Source organism: Nelumbo lutea, chromosome 5, assembly GCF_056320005.1.
Source record: "Nelumbo lutea isolate HS-2025 chromosome 5, American lotus-T2T, whole genome shotgun sequence".
Classification (NCBI taxonomy): domain Eukaryota; kingdom Viridiplantae; phylum Streptophyta; class Magnoliopsida; order Proteales; family Nelumbonaceae; genus Nelumbo; species Nelumbo lutea.
This window is the reverse complement of record NC_142688.1, coordinates 12967318-12994457: the sequence shown is the minus strand read 5'-3', so window position 1 is coordinate 12994457 and position 27140 is coordinate 12967318. Positions and strand designations below refer to the sequence as shown.

At 39.5% G+C, this 27140-nt stretch overlaps 1 protein-coding gene across 2 annotated transcripts in view; it reads left to right on the top strand.

Annotated features, from left to right (window-relative positions):
* LOC148850422 (uncharacterized) overlaps nucleotides 1-27140 on the top strand; it is an 83645-nt gene that overhangs the window by 10147 nt on the left and 46358 nt on the right. For both annotated transcript variants that reach the window (XM_088946177.1, XM_088946175.1), the window contains exons 6-7: nucleotides 3269-3404; nucleotides 11979-12139. In XM_088946177.1, coding sequence (XP_088802303.1) covers nucleotides 3269-3404; nucleotides 11979-12139 — 297 coding nt within the window. The remainder of the gene's footprint in view (nucleotides 1-3268; nucleotides 3405-11978; nucleotides 12140-27140) is intronic.

The window sequence follows — 27140 nt, the reverse complement described above, 5'->3', positions numbered from 1 at the left end:
AACACCACTTTAGGTGGTACCTTAGTTTTCCATATCCAGCACCATGCTACTTTCTTTCTTTTTTTTTGATAAATGAGTGATATTTTATTCAAAGGAAACAATGTGATGTTACAATACAGACTGCCCGAGGAGAGGCACAGGCTGGTACCTCTCCTCAACAACAACAATGTACTACATCAGACTCAGAAGTGAAAGTTTACAGAGCTGCCCAGAATAAATGTTCCCTTGATACCCCTTGCTTAGCTAACCCATCCGCTATGGTATTAGCTGTTCTACCCACCCATTGAGAATTAACAGTCATGTTCCTTGAAAACCAATTAACTTTCCTCATAATGTCCCTGTAGCACCAAATAACTGAATCTGGATTTTTTAACCAACCCACAACAACTTGGAGTCTCCTTCAATAAGCAAATTCTGAACTCCCAACTGATCTGCAATCTGAATACCTTGTACCGCCGCTAGAAGCTCAGCTCTAATAGAGTCTTCTATACCCTTGGAGCCTGAGAGTAAAGCTAAGATATTGCTGTCTTTATCTCTCAGCACCCTTCCTATCTCTGAAGGACCTGGATTTCCTTGGCTGCTACCAGCACCATGCTACTTTCATGCCTCTTGGCTCTATTAATTTGTTAAAGAACAGAAAATTCCCCTGACTGTTCTGCATTCCACCATAATTGATTTTCAGAAATTGGATGAAGATGAAACCTGTTAACTGTTTATCTATAAAAAAAAACTGTTAACTGTTTCCAGCAACGATATCGGTTCTTGAATCTTCCAGTCCTGCAGGTTTCTTCTCAGTTTTGGGGTCCAAACTACTTGATCCGTGTGAATCTGATGGCAGTCGTTATTAGGCTGTTTTCATGCATTGCCATGCTAAACATCTACTTGTGAGATTCACTCAAAGTCAAAGGTTCTTAAAAATTCATCCTTGACACTGTTACACCAACATCCCTACACACCTCCAATGGAGGAAAGGAGGAAATAAAAATCTCACCACCCAAATTTTGTACCAGATCCTGCAGCATACCCAGGAAGGGCAGACCTTCAATAGAACTTGACCTGATTAGATCCTTCCACTAGGGGCCATTGCTTGATGAAATGATAAAATATTGGGCTGAGTTGGTGGGCAAGCATGAAAATTTGTGATCTAGTCTGAGTGACCACTTTGTGCAAAAATGCAGGAGGTTAGGTCCATATCCAGTCCACTCCTCCTGAAATCCTGGATAGCTGGGACAAACATTGGGTAATGCCCTTTTTAGCTCCTTCCTATGATTCCTCCTATGATGCCACATGTCTGTATACCCGAATTGGACACAGAATATAATTGATATGACAGTAAAGCACACATCATCATCAAAGCCTTGTCCAATCTATATGGGGTCGGCTACACGAATCCTGTTTCACCAGTCTGTTCTGTTTAGTACCATATCCATTGTTAAATTGTGGGCACTAAAATCATTTCTTATTGCTTCCATCCAAGTCCTTTTTGGTTTGCTCCTATCTATTATAGCCCCTTCAACTTGTAACAAATCACTCTTTCTAGCAGATGCTGCAGATGATCTTCTATGCACGTGGCCAAACCCTCTCAATCTACTTATCTCATATTATCACCTATTGGAGATACTCCTAGGTTCCTTCATATTAGTGCTATAATCGAGTTGAGTTGAGTTGAGTATTGGGCTACTTGAGCTTGACTCAAAAACTCAGCTTGAAACTTGACTTGAGCTTGACTGAGTTTCAAGTTTCCCTACTCGAACTCCACTTGAGTTGATTATGAATAAAATAAATTAATAATATTTGAAATGAAATATATTATGAAACTCGATTATAAATTTGTTTATTTGCATTATAAATATATTAATATAAAAGATTAATATTTATTTATATTATAAATGAAAATATATTAAAGATCATTAATAAAAAAAAATATTAAAAGTCAATATTTTATTATAAGCTTGATTAGGCTTGTAAGCCACTCGAGGTAGGTATTGCGAAGCTAAGACTCAACTTGAACTTGATTTTCTTCAAGTCATGTTTGAGTGTTTAGTGAGTTGAGCTTGACTAGCTCATAAGTACCTTGGCTCACATACATCCCTACTTCATATGATTTCATTTCTAACCTCATTCTTCCTTACCACTCATCTATCTAAGCATTTGCACATGCATGTTTCTGCCACTCTTTTTTTTGGATCAATTTTCCACACTCATTTTTTGGACATGCTTTTTCTTAATTGCCCAACACTACATAGCTGGCCTTACACAACTGTATTATAGAATTTTCCTTGTAGCCAAAGTGGTATTCGCCTATCACATAAGACTCCTGATGTACCCCTCCATTTTGTACATCTTGCTCTAATTTTATGGGCAACATCCTCCTCAATCTCTCATTTGTTATGAATTATTGAGTCAAGGTAAAGGAAGAGGTTTTATTGAGTTATACCTTGGTCTACAATCCTAAGTGTACCCTGGTTTGCACTCCTATTACTATTAAACTCACATTGCATTTCCTTTTCTTTTTTTGATCAGTAAAAAGAATAAGCTTTCATTGATTGAGAAAACAGAATCACATTGCATTTCCATTTTAGTGCTACTTATTTTAAAACCTCGTATTTCTAATGCAGATATGATAGCATAATACAAAGTTAGGTTTGATGCAGATATGACAATATAGCACCGACACTTCTAAATATGTAAAATGGTATCGTCATCACGATCATCATCATCATCTAAGCCTTGTTCCAACCATATGGGGTTGTCTACATGAATCCTGTTTAAATATGTAAAATCGTATGTTTTGACAAATAATATTAAAGTGGTGCTTATTCTCATGCTCTAACCATGCAATCACCACTTGAAAACATCTTTCAACATCTATACTAGAGTGGCTTAACAAAAAGCTCAAATGTTGCTGGGAATTACATACAGGTGGAAACCATGATCAGCCAATGGTTTGGCTGATACACTTGCAAGACAAGGACGGGTAAGGAGCAACTATATTGGGGAATGATAAAGGAAAGGAAGGGTGGGGAGCAGGTGCTGGCCAATGATAGGAGAGCATTGGCCTATCTTACTTGTACAGTGCTTTTTTATATCATAATTAACAAATGTGACTCTTAATATAAAAAGAGAAGTGATAGAAGATTGGATTGAATGAAGTCTCCTTTTCCTACTGATTCTGAATAGACCATTATTTTGTTATTGTTTAAAGATTGGCCAGTTTTATGTAGTTTTTTCTAATACAAGATATTCATTTTTATTTCCTTTAATGCAGTTGATAATACAATTAAGCTTATTGGTGCTGGTGCTTTTGCTTTTCATCCAACCTTGGAGTGGATATTTGTTGGTGATAGGCGGGGTACACTTCTGGCATGGGATGTATCGACTGAGAGACCAAGCATGATTGGAATGTGAGTCGCCTATGATTAGCTTAAATGACTGTATTTTAGACTTCTTTTTGTGGCTGATATGAGTAAAGAAAAAAAATTATCTTTGGTTGTCCTTGTTATCATTCTTTGCTTGTTAGATATAGTACTCTTGTGTGTGCAAAGGTGGTGCCGTGGCTTCTTTTGAGGTGCCACTGTATAACCCTTGCAAACATTTTGGGAGCCATATCCCCACTACTACCCCCAACTTTTACAAAGGTGCTTCAAAGTTCTATGAAGGGCCATATCCCCATTGGCTCCACTGGCTCTGCTTGTCTGTGCGTGTCTGTACTCTGTGGATGCGTCATCAGTTTTGGTCTAGAGGGAATGTGGAAGCTTCTAGGGAAAAAACTGTCATATGTCAAACAAAAGTTCATTCAGAGCAAAGCTTCAAAAATGGTATGAAAATTGTTAGTGCTGTCTAGTCATGCTGAGTTGGCATATGGAATGCCCTAGATTGGTCCAACAAATGGTTAAAACAAACTTCTGAACATGTGACTTACGTTGACCATTGGGAACCATAGTGTCATCTAGAGGCTGTATGGCCCTAGAAGTCTAGAACAAGGAGATATTACTTTGAGATAATGTACCTTTTGTCTACTTCTGATTCCTCAAGTCCAACAAGATGTGTCGTGACCAGGATCTTAAGATTGTGTGTTTGGGTTAGATGGCTGGTGCTGTTCACGGTCAGCCAGTATTCTGGTGCAGTTTCAGCAAGAAAACCAAGAAAAAATAAAGAGAAAACCAGAAGAAAGAAGAGAGGAAGGGAAGATAAGAGAAGAAGAATGAGAAGAAAAAGGGAGCCAATTTAATCTGTTACTGCTGCCCAGATTTATTATTTTATATGTATCTATCATAAAAGAGCTACACTGATATCTACGCCCCTGCTGCTCAAACCACTACTTAACAAACAATAACAGCAGCTGAAAAAGGCCTAGAAAGACTAATAACAAGTAAATACAAAAAATAGTAACTAATATAACAGCAGCTGAATTATTGCTCCACACTCTCCCTCAAGTTGGGAATGGATATTGGTCATTCTCAACTTGCATAAATCTGTCTTGTAATTGCTTTGGTGAAGAGATTAGCAAGTTGCATATTGAAAGCAACATAAGGAAGGCAAATTTCTTGGGGTGCAACTCTTTCTCTAATAAAGCGTCGATCCACCTCAATATATTTGGTTCTATCATGCTGTATTGCATTATGAGCAATATTAATAGTGGCCTGGTTATTACAATACAACATTAGTGGCCTTTTATATTCAACCTCTAACTCCTCAAGTAGTGATCTTAGTCATAACACTTCAGCCACCCTATTAGCCATAGATCTGTACTCTGCTTCAGCACTGGAGTGGGCAACAACATTTTGTTTCTTACTTCTCCAAGAAATAAGATTGCCCCCAACAAGACACAGTACCCTGAGGTAGATCTCCTATCATCCACACATCCAACCCAATTTGCATAAGTGTACACTTCTATCTTCATATGACCATTATTCTTGAAGAGTATACCTCTTCCTGGACACCTCTTTACTTCTCCAAGAAACAAGATTGCATATATTGATTGACAACACTAACAACATAACAAGTATGTGGGTGCGTAGGTAGAGAAGCTTTCTAACCAGCTGTTGAGGCATTGGTACATGGCTTTATCTTCAAGTGGTTCACCTCCTTCTATATTTATCTTATGGTTTGGCTCAATTGGTGTGTCTGCTAGTTTAACTCCCAATTTTCTAGTTTCTTCTAGAGATCAAGGGCATATTTCCTTTGGGATATGAAGATACCATGCTTTTTTTTTTTTTGATCAATAACTCAGGAAATCAATTTCATTAGAATTAGAAAAATAGTACAACTAGAAGTTGTGAAGGAAACAAAGAGGACACCAGATGTCCAAACCTCCCAAAATTACATATATGCCCAAAACATTGATTGTTTAGGCTCCTTAGCCTTCTCAAGCCCAAAAGCAACAACTAAGAATTCTGTAGAAGCCACATCACTATACCTAGCTGGACCCGAGAATAGGGCACAAGTATTGCTTTCATCATCCCTGATAGCTCCTCCAATGCCTACAAGGACTGGATTGCCCACATTGCTCCCATCAAAGTTCAATTCGAACCAACCACGGGTTGGAGACCTGATCACTGATACTACTTGTCTTCTAGAAGATGAATAAGCCCCCAAGCTTTGAAAAAGTCATCAATCTGAAAATCTGAGAACAAGCTCAAGGTCTTAAACCCAATGAGTCACTTGAAGGGTTATGGTATTCAATTAGTGCTTCCTAGTTCTTTCCTTTTCCCTCGAAAATTCTAGAGTTTCTTTCCTCCTAGACTGTCCATACAATTGCTGCCCTTGTACATTTCCACATCAATCTACCTCTTTTAGTAGTGCACCTGCAAACAGAGGGGGAAAACAACCTTTCCAAGCTAACAGGAGAAAGCCACCTACAACGAAAAAGTGAGGCAAACCACTCCCATATAAAGCCAACAAAAGGACAGGAGATTAAAGGGTGAAAAACAGTCTCACCATTAACCTTGCACAAGCTGCACCAGTTGGGGGACAAGCTCCAGTTTGGCCTTTTTCTTTGAAGCCTATTATAAGTATTAATACAACCATGAAACCACCTCCCAACAGAAGGCACTCACTCTAGGGGGAATGGGAGGACACCAAATTTCCTTCACAGGGAAAGATGGGGAAGGGGAGGGAGAAGAAGCAACAAGGGAGTTGAAAAAGGATTTGCAAGTGAATCCCCCGGTCGAGTTAAGGTTCTAAACCCTACTGTCCACACTCCATCCCCAAGAACCACGAAGTTCAACAAGGAGAGTAGACCAAAAGCAAGGGGAACTTCAGACTCTCTTAGATTTCTAAAAAAACCCAAGTTCCAGATTAGATCAGAAGGAGATGGAGGGGAACAAAAGAAGTCAGCCACCGGCTTGCCTTTAAGATGGAAATATCATAAAGAGAAGACTTCCAATAAAGGGGTTTCCCCAACCCAGACATCCTCCCAAAACCTAATCTTTTGACCCGAGACCAAGTCATACCTGATGTGATTGAGGAAGGCAAGAAGATAATTATGGATGGCTTTCCATGGAGAAGCCAAGGAAGCTCTATGAAGACAATCAGCATCCTGTCCGTTGTTTGACAGCCCATGAATGCTTGCTATCACTTTGTGCCAAAGTCTATCACTCTCCCTCAGAAGCCTCTAGAGCCATTTGATCAATAAGACCCAATTTTCTAATCTAATATTCCCAACCCCCAACCCCCAACCCTCTGCCTCTGACTTTGACTCCTTTTCCCACCTAATTAAGTGATCTTTCTTTCCTTCCCCGGGTTCCCACAAAAAATCCCTCATGATCTTTTCCAACTTTCTTACAATAACCCGTGGTATCCTAAAACCAACATAAAATAGATAGGAAGGTTCGCTAAGGTAGACTTGATCAGAGTTATCCTCTCTGCTAACGATATATAATTTCTCTTCCAGCTAGCAAGCTTCTTTTCAAATCTTTCCACCAATGGGTTCCAAAAACTAAGATTTGGGGATTGTCACCAAGAGGGAGCCCTAAGTACTTGATTGGTCAATTGCCTTTCTTACAGCCTAAAAAACTTTCCATCTCCCCCAACAAATCTTCATGGACATTAACTGCAACTAAAACAGTTTTATTCCAATTAATCCTCAGATTGGAGACCCTCTCAAAGAGATTCACTACCAGCTCCAAGTTTACAACTCCAGTTCTGTTGTCCCCCTCACAGAAGGCTAGAATATCATCTGCAAATTGTAGGTGAGTTACCTGAATCCTACCCCTTCCAATTGATCAGCCCTTAAAGAGCTGCATGTTATTAGCTCTTATGATCAACTTGCTAATCACCTCGACTACCAGGGTGAAAAGGAAGGGAGACAATGGATCACCTTGTCTGAGGCCTCTACATCCTTTAAAGAAATCCACTACTGACCCATTGACAAGAATTGAATAATGAGTAGACTGCAAACACCTTTTGATCCATTTGCACCAACGCTCTCCAAACCCACCACTTCTCATGATCTTGATTAAAGACTCCCAGTCCTCGAGATCATAAGCTTTTTCCACATCTAATTTCACTGCCACTCCTTTCTTCCTTATTCTTTTATGGGCTTTAACACACTCATTGGCAATTAGGATCTGATCTACGATTTGCCTATCTTGAACAAGAGCCCCTTGAAACTGAAAATGAGTGAGGGAAGAACCTTCTTGACTCTAAGGGACAAAACCTTAGCAATTATCTTATATATGCTTATGACCAGGTTGATTGGACGAAAATACTTGGGATGGGCAACACCAACTTTCTTGGGAATCAAAGCCATAAAAGTTGAGTTCATTCCCAGGCTAATGTTGCCCCTCCTATGGAATTCCTTGAAGACTTTGATAAAATCATCTTTGATTATCTCCCAACAATCTTGGTAGAAAGCCATTGTAAAGCCATCGAGCCTTGGAGCTTTAGATCTGTCCATTGAAAAAATTGCTTCCTTGATTTCTTCCTCTTCAAACGTTTTCTCTAGGATCTCTACTTGACCATTCCTTAGAATCTCCCAATCAAGACCTTCAATTGACCAACTCTCATTAAGTGGTCTACGAAAGATTGACCTAACATGATTTGCAAAGGTCCCGACTATCTCAGTGTGATCAGTAATCTTAGTCTCCCCCAAGCTTAAGGAAGCAATTAGGCTTTTCCTCCTGCCATTTTAATGGCATGAAAAAATCTTGTATTATCATCACCTTCTATGATCCATTTCTCCCTGGACTTCTGTTTCCAACAAATTTCCCCTCTGAGAAGAGTAACGTCTAGTTCCTTCTTCATAGACCACCGCAAATCTCTGTCACTATCTGATAGGGGTCCCTCAATCTCCTTTTTATCATTCCCCTCAATTTGAGAAAACAAACTAGCTTTCTTTTCCTATAGTCTCCCGAAGGTCAATTTGTTCCACTCTTTTATTCTTTCCTTGAGCAGCTGCAATTTTTTAAGAACTTTTGGCCATCCCAAATAGGTGGCTGAATTGGAATATCCCACCACTCCTTAACTTTGGCTTTGAACTCTAGATGGGTAAGCCACATTTTTTCAACCTAAAGGGGGATGAGCCTCCACCAAATCTCTTCTGAAACAATCAAACCGGCCAATGATCTGAGGTAACTCTAGGCAATGTTCTTCCCTACAAATTTGTCCATGCTTAGCTTTGGCCACTTCAATTCCTAGAAAATATCTCAAATCCCCATATCATTTACCTTAAACTCCTTACGTAGCCAAATTTGTCAACACAATATCATCAACATAGGAGAGTTAAATCTGAACCTGTTCTCTTGAAAAAGAGAGTGTGATCAGATTGGGCTTGTACGTAGCCAAATTTCTCCAAGGTATGTCTAAACCTATAAAACCATGCCCTTGGAGACTGTTTCAAACCATACAAGGCCTTCAATTGGCAAACCTTTCCACTATCTTCATTATAGAAGCCTAGGGGCAACTCTATATATACTTCTTCTTGTAGATTACCATTTAGGAAAGCATTTTTAACATCCATCTAGAACAACGACCATGAAAAGTTTGCAGCAAGAGACAACAACACTTTGATTGTATTCATTTTGGAAACTAGTGCAAAGGCTTCTACATAATCCATAAGTCTGTGTGTATCCCTTAGCAACCATTCGGACTTTGTATCTTTTAATTTGAGCTATCTACATTGTACTTCATTGTAAATATCCACCTGCGTCCAATCGATTTCTTCCCTCTTGGTTGATCTACTAGCTCCCAAGTATCATTTTTGATCAGTGCATCCATCTCAACTTTCATTGCTTCCTGCCACTCAATTAATATTAGGTCTTCCTGTACAGTTTTGGGAATGGGTACAACAACAATGGACACCAAAAAGGATTTATATGATGGTGAGAGATAGTCATAAGAAAGAAACTGAGAGATGGAATGGGTAGCAGACGAGGTGCAACAAGACTTTCCTTTGTGTATTGCAATAGGAAGGTCAAGATCATCTATGGGAGGCTGAAATTCAATGGCGGTGGTAGGCATATCATCTGCAGTTGCTGTGGGTATAGAGGGTGAAATACCTGAATCTGGTGCTGTAGAGGAGACTATAAGTGGCCTGGACTACTCATTACCGGAACCAACCTGCCTCCACCATCATTTGTGAAATACTCTCAACTCCCTACACTTTTGACAACCCCCCTCACTACACTCCCCTTCATTGACAGGAAAAGGCTATGGAACTTCCTGAGCAAAAACACCCTGCTCACCTCTCTCCCCGAGATGAAATACTGGGGTAATAAGTGACATCGTCAAAGAAGTCTCCAACTTCACACTCTAATTGAGTTAAGGCAGCTCTGACTAGAGCTAATGCATCTAAGGATGTGGATTTTGTAGTAGAGGAAGATGCACAATCGGTAGTAACTGCTTCATTGGCATTCCCCTTCTTATTCTTGAATCTTGCTGGAATAAGACGAGGATACAACTTCCAACAAGTGTCTTTAGTGTGCTTTGGCTTCCTACAAAAATCGCACATCATCTCCCTCTTGTCTTCCGGCTTCCCTTTCATTACCCTCTCCTTATCACCAACAGGCTTTGATTTCACTGCTGCCAAGTCTTATTCCATGGGTGGGATCTCTTACATGACTTTCCTTCTACTCTCTTCATTGTATATTAGTGAATAGGCCTGAGACAAAGTGGCACTGTCCCTAGTGAGTAATTGTTGCCTTAGAATATCATAATCTGAATTCAGTCTAGCAAGAAATTCAAACACCCTGTTTGTTTCAACCAACTTCCTATATGTTGTTGCATCCTTTTGGCTTTCCCATTTAATGGTCTCCAAGTGATCAATCTCATGCCTCAGAGATTTCAAGGTAGATAAGTAAACCGACACAGATTTCTCCCCTTGTTTAAGGTTATTCACTTCACTTTTCAGCTCATATGCCCTAGCAACATTCAAGGGTTGTGAGTATGCTTCCTTCATATTCTCCTAGATTTCCTTAGCAATCTTCACCCATAAGTAATTTTTACTAATGTGTGGCTGCATAGACTTGCACAACAAAGTCATAACTAGATAGTTTTCCTAAACCCATTTAATATAAGTTGGGTCTTCCTTTGCTGGTTGATTACTGTCTCCAGTTACATATCCAAGCTTCCCCCTTCCCCCAACAGCCATCATAGCCGATTGGGCCCATTCCAGGTAATTTGTGCCTTCAAATTTACAGTAGTAATTTGAAAGGTGTTATCTGACATGCTCATTGATCCTTCTCCAAAGGATTTTGGTTCCTTGCCAACTGTCGCCATACTAATCACTCCACGAAGATCTCACAGATACTTAAGAAGGTGACTGAAACAGAGCTTGTGCGGCAATCCAGTACAAACTACAGGTCTGAAATATTCCCTTAATAGTCCAGTAGAAACACTAAAAACAGTAGAAGTAATTGGGATAAGCAAAAGCCCTAGAACTGACCTGTTCTCAGTAGAAAACCTAGAAAGAAAAAAAAGACTCAGCTGCTCCTTCCAGAAGAGCCCAATCATTTCCTAAAAGCTGTCAATCTCAGAAAAGAACTATTTCTACTCAGAAACCACCGAGTGCCAGTACCAATTGGAGGTTTAGCCCCTAAACCTTAATCTGATCCAAAGACCTCTGACTCTTCCTGGTTATTGGTGATCTCCAAGATTGCAGATCTTGAGCAGCAAAAAATTCTCCAACAAGCCTCCAAGAATCAGGCAAAACAGACTGAAATATCCATCCCTAGTATATCCTCATGTAGCCTGCTGGAACAAGCCTACATGGGAACCCTAGCAGGCCCTAAACCTTGCTCTGATACCAAGATGTGAGAAGAGAAAGGGAGCAGATCTAATCTGTTTCTGCCACCCAGATTTCTTATTTATATGTTTCTATCATAAAAGAACTACAATGACATCAATGCCACTGCCACCCAAATCACTACTTAACAGACAATAACAGCAGCTAAAAAAGGCCCAGAAAAACTAACAACAAGGCCCAATGCAGGGACCACACTAATTTATTGAACTGTTTCTCCACAGAAATTTTAAATGCTGTTGATTTTGAACTTTTAATTATATTGGGAAATGCTTGAGATGCTTTAGTAGTGGATTTTGTCTGGAGCTGGATTGTTGTCTGAGAAATGGTCTCTGTAGGAACCTCTCCCTCCCTTTTAATACAAATACCATTTATGTAAAAACGGAGATTTGATCAACCTTGAGGCTTCCATATATCATGTGCCCTTGGAATTTGTGGTATTTTGTGTAACTGTATGCTTATTATATGTGATGAATATGGGGTATAAATATGGACATTATGATGGTCTAGGTGAGTGTATGAAGTAATCCTGTTTTGAGGAATTATTGGTTTTGGTTTCTTAAAGGGTTCAGAGCGTATGTGTACTCTTTTCCTAGTTCTTAATCTTCTGAAATTTACATTATGGCCAAGGGACAATCTTCTAATCCCTTCTTTAATCATTTTATGTGTTTCCTTTGCTTTGTTACGCTTTTCTCTGTTTGTGTTCTTATAGTTGACATTTTTACTGTATATTCAGTACACAGGTGGGCTCCCAGCCAATCACTTCAGTTGCATGGCTTCCTATGCTCCAGTTGCTTGTCACTCTTTCCAAGGATGGAGTTCTTCAAGTGTGGAAAACACGAGTTATAGTTAATCCAAATAGGCCTCCTATGCAAGCAAATTTTTTTGAGCCTGCTGGTTAGCTTCTTCTTCCTGCCAAATATAGTCAGCCTCTTCTGTTTTTATTCTTCAGAAGGAAATGATGATTTTGACATGGTGGTTGTGCTGATTGTTTTCTGACTGTTAGTGGCTTTATTTTTTTACTTGCTTCTTGTTATTAGTAGATTTGATCTGGCCTTATTTGTATTCTAGGCTCGTTTTCCGTCTTTTGCTTTCTTTCATTTTTTGTATATTGATTTCTTCTTTTCATGTTTGTTCTGTCTTTTCCCTTTTTTGGTGTTTTTCAATTTTGATTTGAAGATGTCCTAGTTATGGTCAGCAACATGTTTGGTCCAAGATACTGAATCTCACTTAGATCAGTTGTTTTGATGGAATGTAGATTAATGCTATCCAACCTTTTTGATGCCCTCAGAGGCATTTACATACTCTCAGTTCAGATGTGAGTGATCCTAGGTTAGAATGATATAAGCGTTTCTTTTTTCCATCCTGGTGTCATGGTCAACTGTTTCCCAAAGTCTTGTCACGTGTGGGTTGTTCTAACTCTCTTTCTAGCCTGAGCCCTGATGATGCCTCCTTTTTGGCACTTCCCTAAAGCCCTTCAAGTGTACAAGTGAAAGAGAAAGCAATCAGGTTAGAGAGAAGCTAAAACCACAATGTGCTACAGCTATCAAATCCAACAAAATGAAGCCTATCATCAGAAAACAAGTCCAATATAAACCAGAAAGCAGGAGCAAAAACCAATTGATGGGCAGACACAAGGTAAAATCCTCCCATTATCTTGATGCTTCCCCTCAAATATCATTTTAATGCAGAAAAAGGGATGCAAAGGGGAAGGACAATGTGGAGAGGACTAAGGGTTGTAGTATGTTGGACTCTTTGGGAAGAAAGAAACTCCAGGATTTTCTCAGAAGCTCAGAGAGGAGTAGCAGATCTGAGGGCTATCATACATATTAAGGCGGTACAGTGGCTGAAATCTTTGGAGCTTTTCACAGATTACACTGTGGATGACATGTTGAGGAAGTGGGGAGAAATTGCAATTTCCACACAGACCAAATCAGTAATGAGTGTGGCTTGGACCCCTCCACCTGGTGGATTCCTGAAATTAAACTTTGATGGGTGTAGTAGGGGAAATCCGGGACAGTCGGGGATTGATGATGTTTTTAGGGATGAAAATGGGGTAATTTCTGCTATGTTCTCAGGCCCAATTGGAGTGGGTGACTCTCTTAGAGCTGAGATCTTTGCAGTTATGGAAGGAGTCCAGAAAGCTAAGGAGTTGAACATCAGGAAACTCATAATTGAAGGGGATTCAGAGGTGGTGATAGGGTGGTTGATTAAAGATCACAATGGCTTATGGAAGTACAATAATGAGAGGAGGAAATTCAAGTGGCTGGTGCGGGAGATGGAAGTTAAGACATGTTGGGTTAAAAGATCGGCTAATTCCCTAGCTGACAGTTTAGCTAAACAAGGGGCAGAAAGGGATTCACTGTTTTGGGTTAAGCTGTAACTTTAGTGTTTTTTTCTTTTCTTGAGGTTCTTTGCTGCTCTTGGAAGATAAGTGTGTTTGTCTTCCTCTTGTAAATCTTCTATTGATGATTTAATGAAATGAAAGTGTTGTTGATAAAAAAAAAAACCACAATCATTGCCTTCTTGCTCCCTGATGCCAAGGCATTTGGTGGGCTGAAAGTTTACAGCTGCAAGAAGGAAAGAAACTCAAACCATACCAAAGTCCAAACTCATCACCAAGACCAAACCCGTAATTTGACCCATACCTATATCCAAACCCATGTTTTTTATCCGTTTCCATTATGGATCCATATCCACATTCCTATTTCTAGCCCATATTACCCAAAATTCAAGTCCATGGCCAGCCAAACCATTAATTTGGAGCATGGACTGGGAATTAGTGCAAGTTTAATGAACCTTGGTGTTGAAGTTTCTTGGAATTAAAGGCAGCATAGTCAACAGTCATCTTGAAGATTGGGAATAAAGAAAGCATATGGAAGATCAACAATCATCTTGAAGTCTTGGTCACCAAGAAATGCATGAGGAGTTAAAGTTGCAGATTTTTTTAGTAGAATTAATTAGAGGATAGCAGTTAGGATTTAATGCTAGTTTCCTTCCCTAGTAAGGAAGCTTGCCTCTATAAAGGGATGTACTAAATACTAGTCTGTTTCAGTAGTGAATGAATTTAGTATTTTCTTGAGCATTTTGTGCCTTGGTGGCGTGATTACATCATTTTCTTAGAGTTGTGACTCTTAACTGATTGGTGTGACTCCAATCTGGAATTAGCGTTCTAAGGTGAGACTCCAAAGGCTCTAAGTCAAGGCTGTGTGATTCAGCCCACTACTCTCTCTCAGCATCCTTTCACACATAGTTTTCAAGGTGCCATGACGCTGGGTGACAAGGGGGGCACCTTGTCGCCTAGTTGTCTAGGCGATGAATTTTTTAAGTAAAAATTATATATCTTAGGGTATTCCCTAGGTTCCATAGCAACTAGCAACCATATTTTCTTAATAATTATCCATAATTTTCATAAGAAAAGTATAAATTTCATGTTAAAATATTGAAAATCAACATATTCATGAGAAGAAAAAGAAGAAAAGAAAATTCAAAACATATGGGGCTGAACCCCTATTTTTGTTATATTTAAAAGAAACTAGTATATAAACACACAAAATAAAAGGACTGTGGGGTAACCCAGTACCCCCAAGGGTAGAAGCTTTTGCATGACTGGTGGTGCATGACAGTATTCTAACTTCTGACCACCTGAAATCCAGAGGTTTACAGCTAGCAAACTGCTGTTATATGTGCAACCAGGAGGAACAAACAGTCTTTCATATGTTCTTCTCATAGTGGCAAACTTAATTTGGAAGTTTTTCTCCTTCCTGTTCAGAGTGAATGCCTTTCATCCTTCGGTTCCAGCAGAGATATTCTCCAAATGGCCAAAAATCAGAGGAAGCAGGAAAGTTAAAATCTTGTGGAGCTGTATTCCTTTCGCAGCATGCTGGTCCATCTGGAAAGAGAGAAATAGAAGGGTTTTTGAGGGCAAGTCAAAAAGTATTGAATACCTGGTATCAGGAGTGGGCAATTTGACTGCAACTTGGGCTCTTAGTCTTCCGGATTTTGATCAAGTGAATAAGACTGATCTGTTAGAGAATTTCTGGAGCACTCTTGATTTGCATCCTTGTAACAGTGATTCCTTTTCAGTTTGATATCTGATACGTATTTGGTTTGTCAACTTGACAACCATCATTTTGAGATGTATTGCCTTTTTTCAGTATAATGAAACTTCCTTTTTATCCTTAACACACACACACACACACAAAATGAACATTTTAGTTTAAAAATAAAAAGAAACTAGTATATAAACACACAAAATGAATATTTTAGTTTAATAATATGTATTTTATAGTTATAGTCTCAAAAATTAAGAATATAAAAGTATTTTACAACACCATGTATAAATCTGCTTGGTGATTAGGCAAGGCAACCCTCTAAGGGCACCTTGCCACCCAGGCATCACCTAGACAACATGGTTTCACATATCCACCATTCTCAAGTTGCATAGTTGGGTTTTGAGCCATTCTGCATTGTGCCTGGAGCAAGCCATAAAATGAAAATCTCATAAAGACTATTAGCCATTAGGCCTTGATCTAGGTCATCTAAACAGCTTACAGAAATAGGACCAACAGGAAATCTTCCACTTTATACTTAATAAATGGATGAAAAGCATCCTCTTCAGACTTGTGGTACAAGAGTATAGGCTAGCCAATCAGAGAACTTATGATTTCAGGAAATTAATAGTAATAATACTATTGATGTAGGATTGCTTGCTTTGATACCGGCTGATTTAGGATGCAAATGAGCAAGGGATGAGTTTAGGAGGGTTAGAAAGTGATTCTGGGACTAAAGACAGGTTTGGTTAGGTTAGAAAAGGTCTTGCGGCTTCATTGTAAGAATTATAGGTTTGTCCCAAAATTGTGAAAAGTTTCAATCGGAAAGTGGATCTAGGGTTAGAATTTTTCATTGAAATTTTGTGTTGATTTGTCCTAGATAAATGAAAGTAGCAACCAAGTTTGGCTTGTTCATAGTACATGTTGCACAATAGGGCGGAAGTTCTTGGATGTGGAGAAAACTCAAAAAATCATGGAATCTAGCATTCTAGGTGGAATTTTGGGATGATATTTTGAGGGATGAAAGGATGTAAGTATATATGGGGGGCATCCAAATATTGGATGGATCAGAAGTTGTTTGACACAAATAGATGAAAATGCTAGAAAGGGAAACATTTTAGTTTTTGATGAAAATAAAAGGAAAACTCACCTAAATCTATTCCAGTACTCTGAGGATATTTAATTCTTTTTTGATAAATGAGTTAAATTTTATTAAGTTTGAAAGTATAAGCATTACAAGTGTCCCTTAGAGAGGCATGCACTGCTACCTCTCTGTAAATAAAACAGAAAAAATTACAAGTGAGCCCAAAACAAAGACTGTCTATTCACCCCTTGCTTAGCAAAAGCATCCGCTAACCCATTAGCTGATCTCCTCCCCCATTGAATTCTCAAGATCATATTGTTAGTGATCCATAAGAATTTTTTTCTCACCCCTGTAGCACCATATTACAGATTCTGGATCCTTTAACCAACCCACCACCAATTTTGAATCTTCTTCAACCAGCAAATTGGTTATATTCAATTCATTAGCAATTTGTGCTCCTTGTAGGGCTGCAGACAATTCTTCTTTGATAGAGTCCCCAATCCTCACTGGGCCAGAAAACAAGGCTATCAGTTTGCCTTCCAAGTCTCTCACAACCCCTCCTATACCAGTAGGTCCCTGGATTCCCTCTACTACTCCCATCAAAATTCAATTTCACATAGTCTTCAGGTGGATTATTCTTTCCTTCTTGAAGAACTTCTGGCAACTACTCCACAATTTCTCCATATATATATTTTGATCAATAACAACAGCTTTACTAAGAAACAAAGCCAAGATGGGAACAGGGAGAGATAAGCTCTTTTAGCTCTCTCATAAAAGGTACAAACAAACCTAAAGACAAGGAAATTAGCAACTACAATTGAGCCCAAAACATTGCATCCCTATTCACCCCTTGCTTTTTTTTTTTGAAGAATAAAAGATAAATTTATAAAAGAAAAGAAAAACTACAGCAGAAAAACTACAACAGGCCTAAGAAATCACCTTACAAGCAAATGAAAAAACCAACAAACTCCAAGTAAAGATCACCCTACACAATCCCCATTAAAACAAGAGCAACCACCCAACTCTAACCAAAAGCAAAACCTTTCTAGCTGCCCTCATTAATCTTCATCTGTAAGCTCATCCTCTTGATTTGAAAATTCCTCGTCCCAGTCCTTGCTCCCTTTCAATTGCACTTTTTTTCTTCATTTTCTCTTCCTTTTTTTTTCTTTCAAATTCTTCAAAATCCCTCCTAGCAAATTCCTCCCCACCCCAGAAGAACAAACCCAAGTTTTTCTCAATTGTGACCTCCCTATCAACTAATTTTTGCCTTGTCACCTTGCCTGAATCTTCATCAGCGACTTCATTCTCCTGTATTAACGTGTCACACCAGTTTCAGATTCGGCATCAATCACCTTATTTACCTGTTGTTCCTTCAATGAAAGGAGGGCCTGTGATTGAGCTTGCGCTGATATCCCTCTGCGTTTTTTATTTCTGTTATTGTACTCACTTACAGCAGGGGCACAAGGGTCTTTTCCCTTTTTATTTCTGCCGCTCTATATAATATAATAAAAGCCGGCGCCGTCAGTACTGTTCCTTTCTTCCTTCTCCTTTCTCTCTTCTTTCCTTCTCTTCTCTACTTCCTCATATTTCAATCGGATTTATTGTCAAGATGGTATCAGAGCAAGGCTGTTGAATCTGGGCGACCAAGTTTTTTTTCTTCAAGTTGCTGAATCTGGGTGGAACAGAGGACTGAATCTGGGCTGATCAAATTAGATCTGCAACTGGTACAACCCTAAAGTTTTCTTTCTTCTTTTATTTCTTTGCTTGGTCGTGTACCAAGTGGAGAACAAATGAATCCAAACCACTGAATGTCTGCAGATTTTTGTGAGGGTTATATCTTTTATTTGTTGGATCGTGTGATCCTGTAAATGTCGATAGAATTTTGTGAGGGTTATATCTTTTATTTGTTGGATTGTGTGATCCTGTACTTATGAAAAGGTGACTGTATGTCGTAGATGACCTGTTTTCTTTGCTTGTTAGTCTGATTTCATGTGTGTCAGGATCTCTCTTATTGATTAATGCTGGGGTGGAACTTACACGTTATTGATTAATGCTGTGGTGAAAATCAGTCTCGTCATAGTTTTTCTTTGGAAGTTGGTGCTGTTTGTTTTTGTGCTCAGATTAAGTCCAGAACAGAATTGTTGTGTGTGGAGCTTTTGTCGATACAAGGAGGGATCCTTAATTGAGAGTTTAGATAAAAAAAAACTTGTGCTTACCATGTCGTCTGAGAATTCTGATACTTCAAAGATTCCAGGGAGCCACAATGGAGTGAGTGGGGGAATGGATATGAGTTTTCCCATGGCTGTTATTCCCTTTGATGGTCTGAACTACCTTGAGTGGTCTAGGGGAATAAAACTCTACATCACTACTAGGGGGAAAATAGGATGCATCAATGGGAGAGTGAAGGAACCGAAGCACGAAAGTGCTGAATATGATAGGTGGAACCAAGAGAATAGTATGGTGATGTCATGGCTCTTGGTTTCCATGCTGCCACAGGTAAGGAAGACTTTTATGTGGGCTGAAACTGCTTGTGAGATATGGGAACAAGCAAAGTCCACCTATTCAGAGCAGAGACACTAGGGCTGAATCCTTCATATGTATCTTAGCAACGGGTCTTTGCCTTCCTCCTAGGGCTGAATCCTTCATATGAGTCCATCGGGGTGCAGATCTTGGGTAGTAATGACTTGCCATCAATTCAAGAGGTGTATGCCTTAGTGCAGTCAGAAGAGAGTAGAAGTGTGATGAATTGTGTAGAGGGGGAGTTAGTTGCCCTAGCTATCCGGGGAAATTCAGATAAACGTCAGAGGTGTTTTTAAGAAAGGTGATTCTCAGAAGAGAACAGATGATAAGAGTAAACCTTGGTGCACTCACTGCCAGAAGACACGACACACGAGAGATACATGTTGGGATCTCCATGGAAAACCTAAATGGGCACATGATTTGTGTAAGAAGTCAACACCTGATCAGGGCAAGAAACCAAGCCAGCAGAATCAGAAAAATTATAACTCAGCTAATATGGCGTCGACAGAGACTAGTCCATTGGTAACTCAGGAGAGGCATCCCAGTTCAGACCCTAAGGAAGAAATTATCAACTCCTTTCGTGACCATTTGGAATTGTATGGTAGGACTCTCCGCTAGATGGATTCTGGTCCTATTTCCTCTACCTCTTTCGCATCTACATCAGGTAACGCTACCACTGCCTTCCATGTGTCATCTCATACCACTGATTCTCCTTGGGTTATTGACTCCGGAGCCTCAAATCACATGACCGGTAAGTCAAATTTATTTCAGACATATAACCTTCTCTTTGGGAGAGATAAGGTGAGACTAGCTGATGGTTCTTTCTCTACCATAGCTGGCCAAGGTACCATTCCTCTCCCACTCGGCCTTACCCTTTCTAATGTACTGCATGTTCCAAAATTACTTATAAATTTGCTGTCCATTAGTAGTATAACTCCTTGAACTGTTCAGTCACTTTTTTTCCGTCTTAATGTGTTTTTCAGGATTTGGCCTCGGGGAAGACAATTGGTACAGGAAGCACGGTGGATGGTCTCTATGTGTTGGAGAATAAAGCTAGTCTTGTGGCTACTGAGTCCATGAGTTTGTCAAGTGAGAGTCAAGCCTATTTATGACATAGTCGTCTAGGTCATCTTTCTTTTGAGTCATTAAAAGTTATGTTCCCAAAGCTGTTTGAGTCATTGTCAGTGAGTCAATTATAGTGTCAGACATGTCAATTGAGTAAACATTGTAGAAGTTCTTTACCTTTGAGAAATAAAAGATCTGAATTTTCATTTCATATTGTTTATTCTGATGTTTGGGGCCCTGTTACTCTATCCACTGAGGCTGGATATAAGTACTTCATTACCTTAATTGATGATTACTCTAGATACACTTGGGTTTACCCTGTGCGATCTTGAGATGAAGTGCCAAAAATTGTGAAGACTTTCAATGCATGGTGTTCACTCAGTTCCAAACTGAAATCCATATCTTCCAGTCGGACAATGCGAAGGAATACTTCCATAGTGATCTCACGGAGTTTTTTGCTTCGAGTGGGTCACTTCAGCGAAGCTCTTGTGCTAGGACACCCCAACAAAATGGTGTTGTTGGACGAAAGAACCATCACCTTCTCGAAGTAGCTCGTGGCTTATTAATTCATATGAATGTGCCAAAACATTTTTGGATGGATGCAGTTTTGTGTGCTACATACATCATCAACCATATGCCATCTCGGTTACTAGAGTATAAGGCCCCCCATCAGCTTCTGTTTCCTATAGCTCTGTTGTCCACTATTCCAATGCGTGTTTTTGGGTGTTGTTGCTTTGTCCATAACTTGTCCCCTACTTGAGGTAAGCTTGATCCTCAGGCTATTCCTTGTGTTTTCCTTGGTTACCCGTTATCTCAAAAGGGTATCGCTACTATGATCCTACCTCTCGCAAGTACTATGTCTCCATTGATGTATCATTCTTTGAGAATCAACCTTTCTTCTCGGTTTCTCCTCAGGGGGAGAGTAGGGTTGAGGAGAAACAAGCGGCTCAAACTCAACTACCTCCTTTACCCGATCCTCCTCCGTTCCGGGTTTTTCATCGTCACCATAAAAGCCAGTAGAGTTCAAGAGCCGTGGAACCTAACACCATGCAACCAACATCATCGGATTCACTAGAGGTAGATCAGTCTCATCAGTCAGGGTACACTTGCTCCTATTGATATGCCTGTTCCTCTCAATGTTGATTCACCTGTCATCAATGATCTTGATATTCCTATTGCTAAGAGAAAGGGTGTTAGATCTTGTACCACTAATCATCTCTCTAATTTTGTGTCCTATGATCACATTTCACCTTCATTCCGTGCATTCCTCTCTTTTGTGGACAGTGCTCCCGTTCCTAAGAATGTGGCAGAAACTTTATCTAAACCTGAACGGACAGATGCAATGCAGGAAGAAATTGATGCATTACACGAAAATGGCACTTGGGAGTTGGTGGACCTTCTTGAAGGGAAGGAACCAGTGGGTTGCAAGTGGGTGTTCACAGTGAAACACAAGGCTGATGGAACTGTTGAAAGGTACAATGCTAGACTGGTAGCAAGAGGTTTTACATAGGTATATGGAGTGGTATTGCTTATGCAGTGGGTGTCCTTAGTCAGTTCATGCACAAGCCTAGGACAACTCACTTTGAAGTTGTAGAGAGGATCCTTAGATACCTCAAGAAGTTTCCCGGAGCTGGTTTGTTGTTCCAGAAACATAGTCACTTAAAGGTGGAAGTATATACTGATGCTGATTGGGCAGGAGCAGTCGATGACCGAAAGTCTACCAGTGGGTATTGGGCCTTTGTAGGAGGAAACCTGGTCACATGGAGAAGTAAAAACCTGGTCTCATGGGGTTGCTGAAATCACGTGGGTAAGAAATCTATTAGGTGAACTGGGTTTTTGCAGTGAGCAATCCTATGTCACTCCACTGTGACAATAAAGCTGCCATCAATATTGCTGCTAATCCAGTCCTGCATGATAGGACAAAACACATTGAAGTGGACAAGCATTTTATTAGAAAGAAACTTGTAAATGGAGAAGTGTGTACTCCATATGTCAGCTCAGAAGAACTTGCAGATTTCTTCACCAAAGGTCTTCATCATGTGCGGCACAATGATTTGTGTGACAAGTTGGGCATTTGACATCTATGCTCCAACTTGAGGGGGAGTGTTGAAATAATTTAGTTATTTGTGTTAGGGCCTATTTGGCTAGTTAAAGCGTTTTTTATTTCTGATATTTCTGTTATTGTACTCACTTACAACAGGGGTACAATGGTCTTTTCCCTTCTTATTTCTGCTGCCCTATATAATATAATAAAAGCTGGCGCCGCCAGTACTGTTCTATTGCTCCAAACTTTTTCTTCTTCCTTTTTTCCATCTCTTTTCTCTCTTCTTTCCTTCTCTTCTCTACTTCCTCATATTTCAATCGGATTTATTGTCAAGAATATTGAATCTCTTCACAACCGCCCTTACGATATTCTCCCAGTCTTGGACTCTTTTTGCTGAAATCAGAATCAAATTCTTCTCCCAATCTCCTTCCACTACATCTAACAACAATCTTCAGCTTCTAGTGTCACTGCATACTATTGCTTGAGGTCCTTTGAATCTTTGTTCTTCATCCTTTGATTTATCTCTATAGCTTTGCTTATCATGGAATTCTAAACCATCGCAGAGAATTGATTGCCTTCTATCTACATTCAACAAGCACTCTTGCAAGGCCTCTGTAAACATTCTCCATCCTGCTCTCTCTACCCTCTGGAACACACAACATATGTTTTCTGTTATCACCAGCACTTTCCATAATCGCCACAAACCAACCTTTCATGTTTCTTCTCAACTCTACTTCATAGCTCTTCTCAGTTGCTGTTACTTCGCTCTTCTGTCCCATTTTTTTAACGGAGAAAATTGTCCCATCCATGAAACCCTTCAGCCATACAAGCACTTCCTCAATCATGAAAATGGTGGCTCTTTTTCTTTCTCTAATCATTAGCCTTTCTTTACCCTCATATCTGCCTTTTTTGAAGCAGAAACTTTTGGCCTCAATCTTCACTTCCCTTCTCCAAATCACCATTTTTTCTCTTCAAATGCCTAAAATCTATTGCTGGGTGTACCTTTTACGGGGCATACAATGCCTGCTTTCATTTCTGCAGCTCTATAAAGAACTATTCCTTTGATGGTATTACTAGAAATTGGAAGGTAGTTGCAGATTCTTCTTCCCCAAAGGCATTGGTTCATGAGGCAATTAGATGCTGACCCCATGCAATCTAGCATCCTCCATACCTGGTACCAGCCACACTATCTCTGGCTAGCCTCTCAACTAATAAGCTGGTAGACCTCTATTCACCCCTTGCTTTCCATCATGGGATTGGCATCTGGAGAAAATTGAGAAAACAGGTCCAAAGATTTGTTCCAATGAATCACCCTACACATCCGACAATCCTTTATCTCTTCCTTCTTTCCTTCTTTCCTTAGAGAAAATTCTTGCATTCCTCTCTTCCCAAATTGTCCAAGACAAGGCTGCTCTAACACACCTCCACATTATCCTCCCCCTCTTTTTTGGTCAAGTAAACGTAAGGATCAATTAGTAGACTAGCCTCTGCTGGTAAAGACCACCTGCACCCAAACATGGAAAAGAACCAATTCTAGATATCTGCAACAAAGGAGCAGGAAATCAGTAAGTGAGAGCAACTCTTGTTATTAGATTTGCATAAAACATACCAGTTTGGAGAGGGGCATAAATTGGGTCTCCTCTTTTGCAGTGATTTAAAAGGCATGCCTCAAGCACACTTAGGTGCACAGGCGAGGCACATTTTAGGGTATGCACCTCGCCCAAGTCCTAGGTGTAGTCCTTTCAAAAGGCGCATGCCTAGTACGCCTAGGCGTGTGCTTGATGCGCCTTGTGCCTTAGCCTAGGCGTGCGCCTTTTCTAATTTTTGTGCTCTTTTGCTTTTTTTAAACCTAGTGGATGGGCCGAGGGATCCGCTCTGGTTCGCTCACTTTGCTCGCTCACCAAAGCTCTGAGAACCCCCCTGTTTGCTAATGTTGTTCATTCATTCGTTCCAATAAAATATCTTCTTATAAGGCAATTAAAGATATAAAATCATTATTTTTATGTGAGAAATAAGAATTTAAGACCCTAACATGGACCTATTCGGGCTTGCCTCAAGGGGCGTGGTACAAAGGTGACTCATAGAATCAAGAATGCAATACGTTTTACATCACATTAGCTACTTGAGGCAATTCAATTGAGGAAAAAAAGAGATTGTGGGTTTTACATGCTTGAAAATGCTTTATATGTTTGCTTTTATTTTTGAATTTTCATTTGAATATGCTTTACATGTTATGTTTATCTATTTTAATTTTAGATAATAGGTTTTTTAAAACATTTATTTTAAAATTTAATTTATATTTTTTATTAACATTATGTTTAATATTTTTTTTGATTTTTTTTGGCATTTTTTGAATTTTCTAACTTTTTTTTTTGTTTTTTAGTCTTTTTTTTGTAAATTTGCGCCTTTCTTTTAAAAGTCGTACACCTCTCCTTATGCCTTAGGCGCAAATTGGCCCTTGTGAACGGGGGGAACAATGAATTTTGAAATACATTCATTTTTGTACAAAGAGATTGAGTATAAGGATGTGAAGAGATCCTTTAGAGGGTATGAACCAACCCAGACATCCCTTAACCCTCTACGAAGAATTCTCTGAGGATATTTAATCAACATCTTTTTATAAGAAACTATTGTTGTTGATGGCTGTAATGGCTTTTTGAAAGGTAAAGAAAGAAAATAGAATTACTCTAGGGCATTGAAATTACTTGCCACAAGTAGAATGATCTGTAAGAACTGAAATAAGCTTCATTCATTCATCATCATATCCACATTTTTGCACTTTATAATCTATATTATATAGATGCTATAGGGGTGGCCAGTCCTAAAACTAGGAAAATTAAAGAACTGCCATTATCATAAGAAAAGTAAAATAACTCCTAAACTACTTAACCACTGACTGAAATTTTAAATACAAATATGCTATGGATAAAGAAAACAAACTTCTAGGTTGGACCCTAGATAACGTATAAAATGATCGAAGTATTCAAAATGTTTATAGTTTTGGCTTCTTTTCTCCTGCATCAACTATTGAGTTACAACTACTACAAAAATTCTCCACCCTTAGAGGAACCATATTGCCCCATACTCCTTTGTTATGAAATGTTCATTTTATTAAGCCCCAAATTTTACTCTTGGGGGAAAGGATACCCACTTTTTATTTTATTATTTTGGGAACAAAGCACCTGAGGGGGCATAGGAGCATTACCCCTCTAGAAAATCTATACAAGGAGGTCATCACTTGTTCACTTAATAGTTTAAGTACAAGATAAACCCGAGTGACGCTCTCTAATCCATGATAAAAACTGGCCTTTTACAATAACTAGTTGAGGGGCACATATGAGTGGAGATAATACAGTGGAGAGGAAAATAAATGACCTAAGTATTGGTGGTTTGGACATGAGGCCAAAGCAAGTATCACCAAGCCTGTCTTTGCATAGAATGGTCTTTATTTCTAGCTGAAGTGTGTCGATTGCATCATATGTGGGAGATGGATAAGGAGGTTAATTATTTTCAGAAGGAGACTGTATGTCATTCTGTTAGTGATCTTAGCTCATCAGTTGTGGAAGCTAGGAGGAATGAACGGTATGGGGACAAATGAGTTGAGACATCAATGGATCTTGAAAATCCTTGTGGTGATTAGACCTGTTCATGGGCCGGATGGCCCGACGGCCCGGCCCGGCCCCCGGACGGGCTTGAATAGGCTCTTTGGCTCGCGGGCTTAACCTCGGGTCAAAAAGCCCGGCCCGCATAAAATTTGAGTCGAGCTCAGGCTTTGCCAAAATAGCCCGGCCTGAGCTTGACCCGGCCTGACCTATAGTTAAACCTAAGTAAAAACCCTTTTGATGTCCATTTGAATAATTTTTTTGATTTAAGAAGGTTGTTGATTCACTTGTAGGCCCATTGTTCATTTAAATAGGAGAAAAAACATCTGAATTAAAATATATAATGTTCATTTGAATAGGGAAAAATTCGAATTTCTTTGATTAGGTCGGACTTCGGGCTTGGGCTCGGGCTTCGGGCTTTTTATCAGGGTCGGGCTCTGGCCCAAGTTGTAGGCCTGTTGATCGGGCCGGGCTTGGGCTTCGAGCTTTTTATCAGGGTCGGGCTCTGGCTTGGGCTCGGGCCTAACAATTTTCTATTAATAAAGAGTAAAAGCCCGACCCGACCCATGAACAAGTCTAGTGGTGATGTGGAGAAGGTGGATAATGTATCATCTTCCCATGTGTTTATTGGAAAGCTAGGGGTGGATATAGGGAGGAAAAAAGATGCCAGTATGAAGAAATAAAAAAAAAAGGTGTTGATTCTTTGATAAACTTGAAAAAAACCCAAAGGATCAAATATTGGTCAATTAGTTCTTGTTACAAAACTCTTTCATTGTAAAGGAAGGGCTCTTTGGAGTTGGTCCTTGTAGTAAGTACAAGAGGTATTACAAGAGGAAGGGTTGAAGGATAAAACTAAACCCAGAGCAGTAACAACAACGGTTTTGGCTTGGGTTCTTTGAAGAAAAGGTGGAGAAGAAGAATTCAGGATCATTTTCAGATGCTCAAGAAGAAGATGTAATATTAAATGAGGAGGAGGTTCAGGAAGCTGAAGGAAGAGAATGAAGGAGAGGAGGTGGTTATTCATCAAGTGAGAAAAATAGAAAGAAATATGGATTTGGAGAAGATAGTGGAAACTGAAGTCCAAGCAAGATATTGGGGTTATCTTTTATAGGAGGGGAAGAACTTGTGAGAAAAACTTTATGGGAATTGGATAAGAAATATGTGTTGAGTGTGGAGAGCTAAAAAGGGGATATTTGAGTGGTGAAGGTTGTTTGGGGTTGGATTTGGTATGGAGGTTTGGGGGTAGTTTTCTGGGTTCTGAAGCTTTTGGGGTCTTGGTAGTGAGTTTTGTTTTGTTTGCAATGTCCAAGGAATAAAAAATCTATTCAAAGGGGGTTAGGGGATATTTGTTAGTTTGAGCTTTGGATTCGAGTTTTTTCGTGGGTGATATCTTGTCATCTTCATAGTTTTCAAGGCACCTAGGCATTTTTGGGCAACATTGGGGTTGCACCTAGGCGATGAGAATTTCATATAATAAAGAACTAACACTTGGCTAGTTCCCTACTTTTATATACCATTCAGAATGCATATT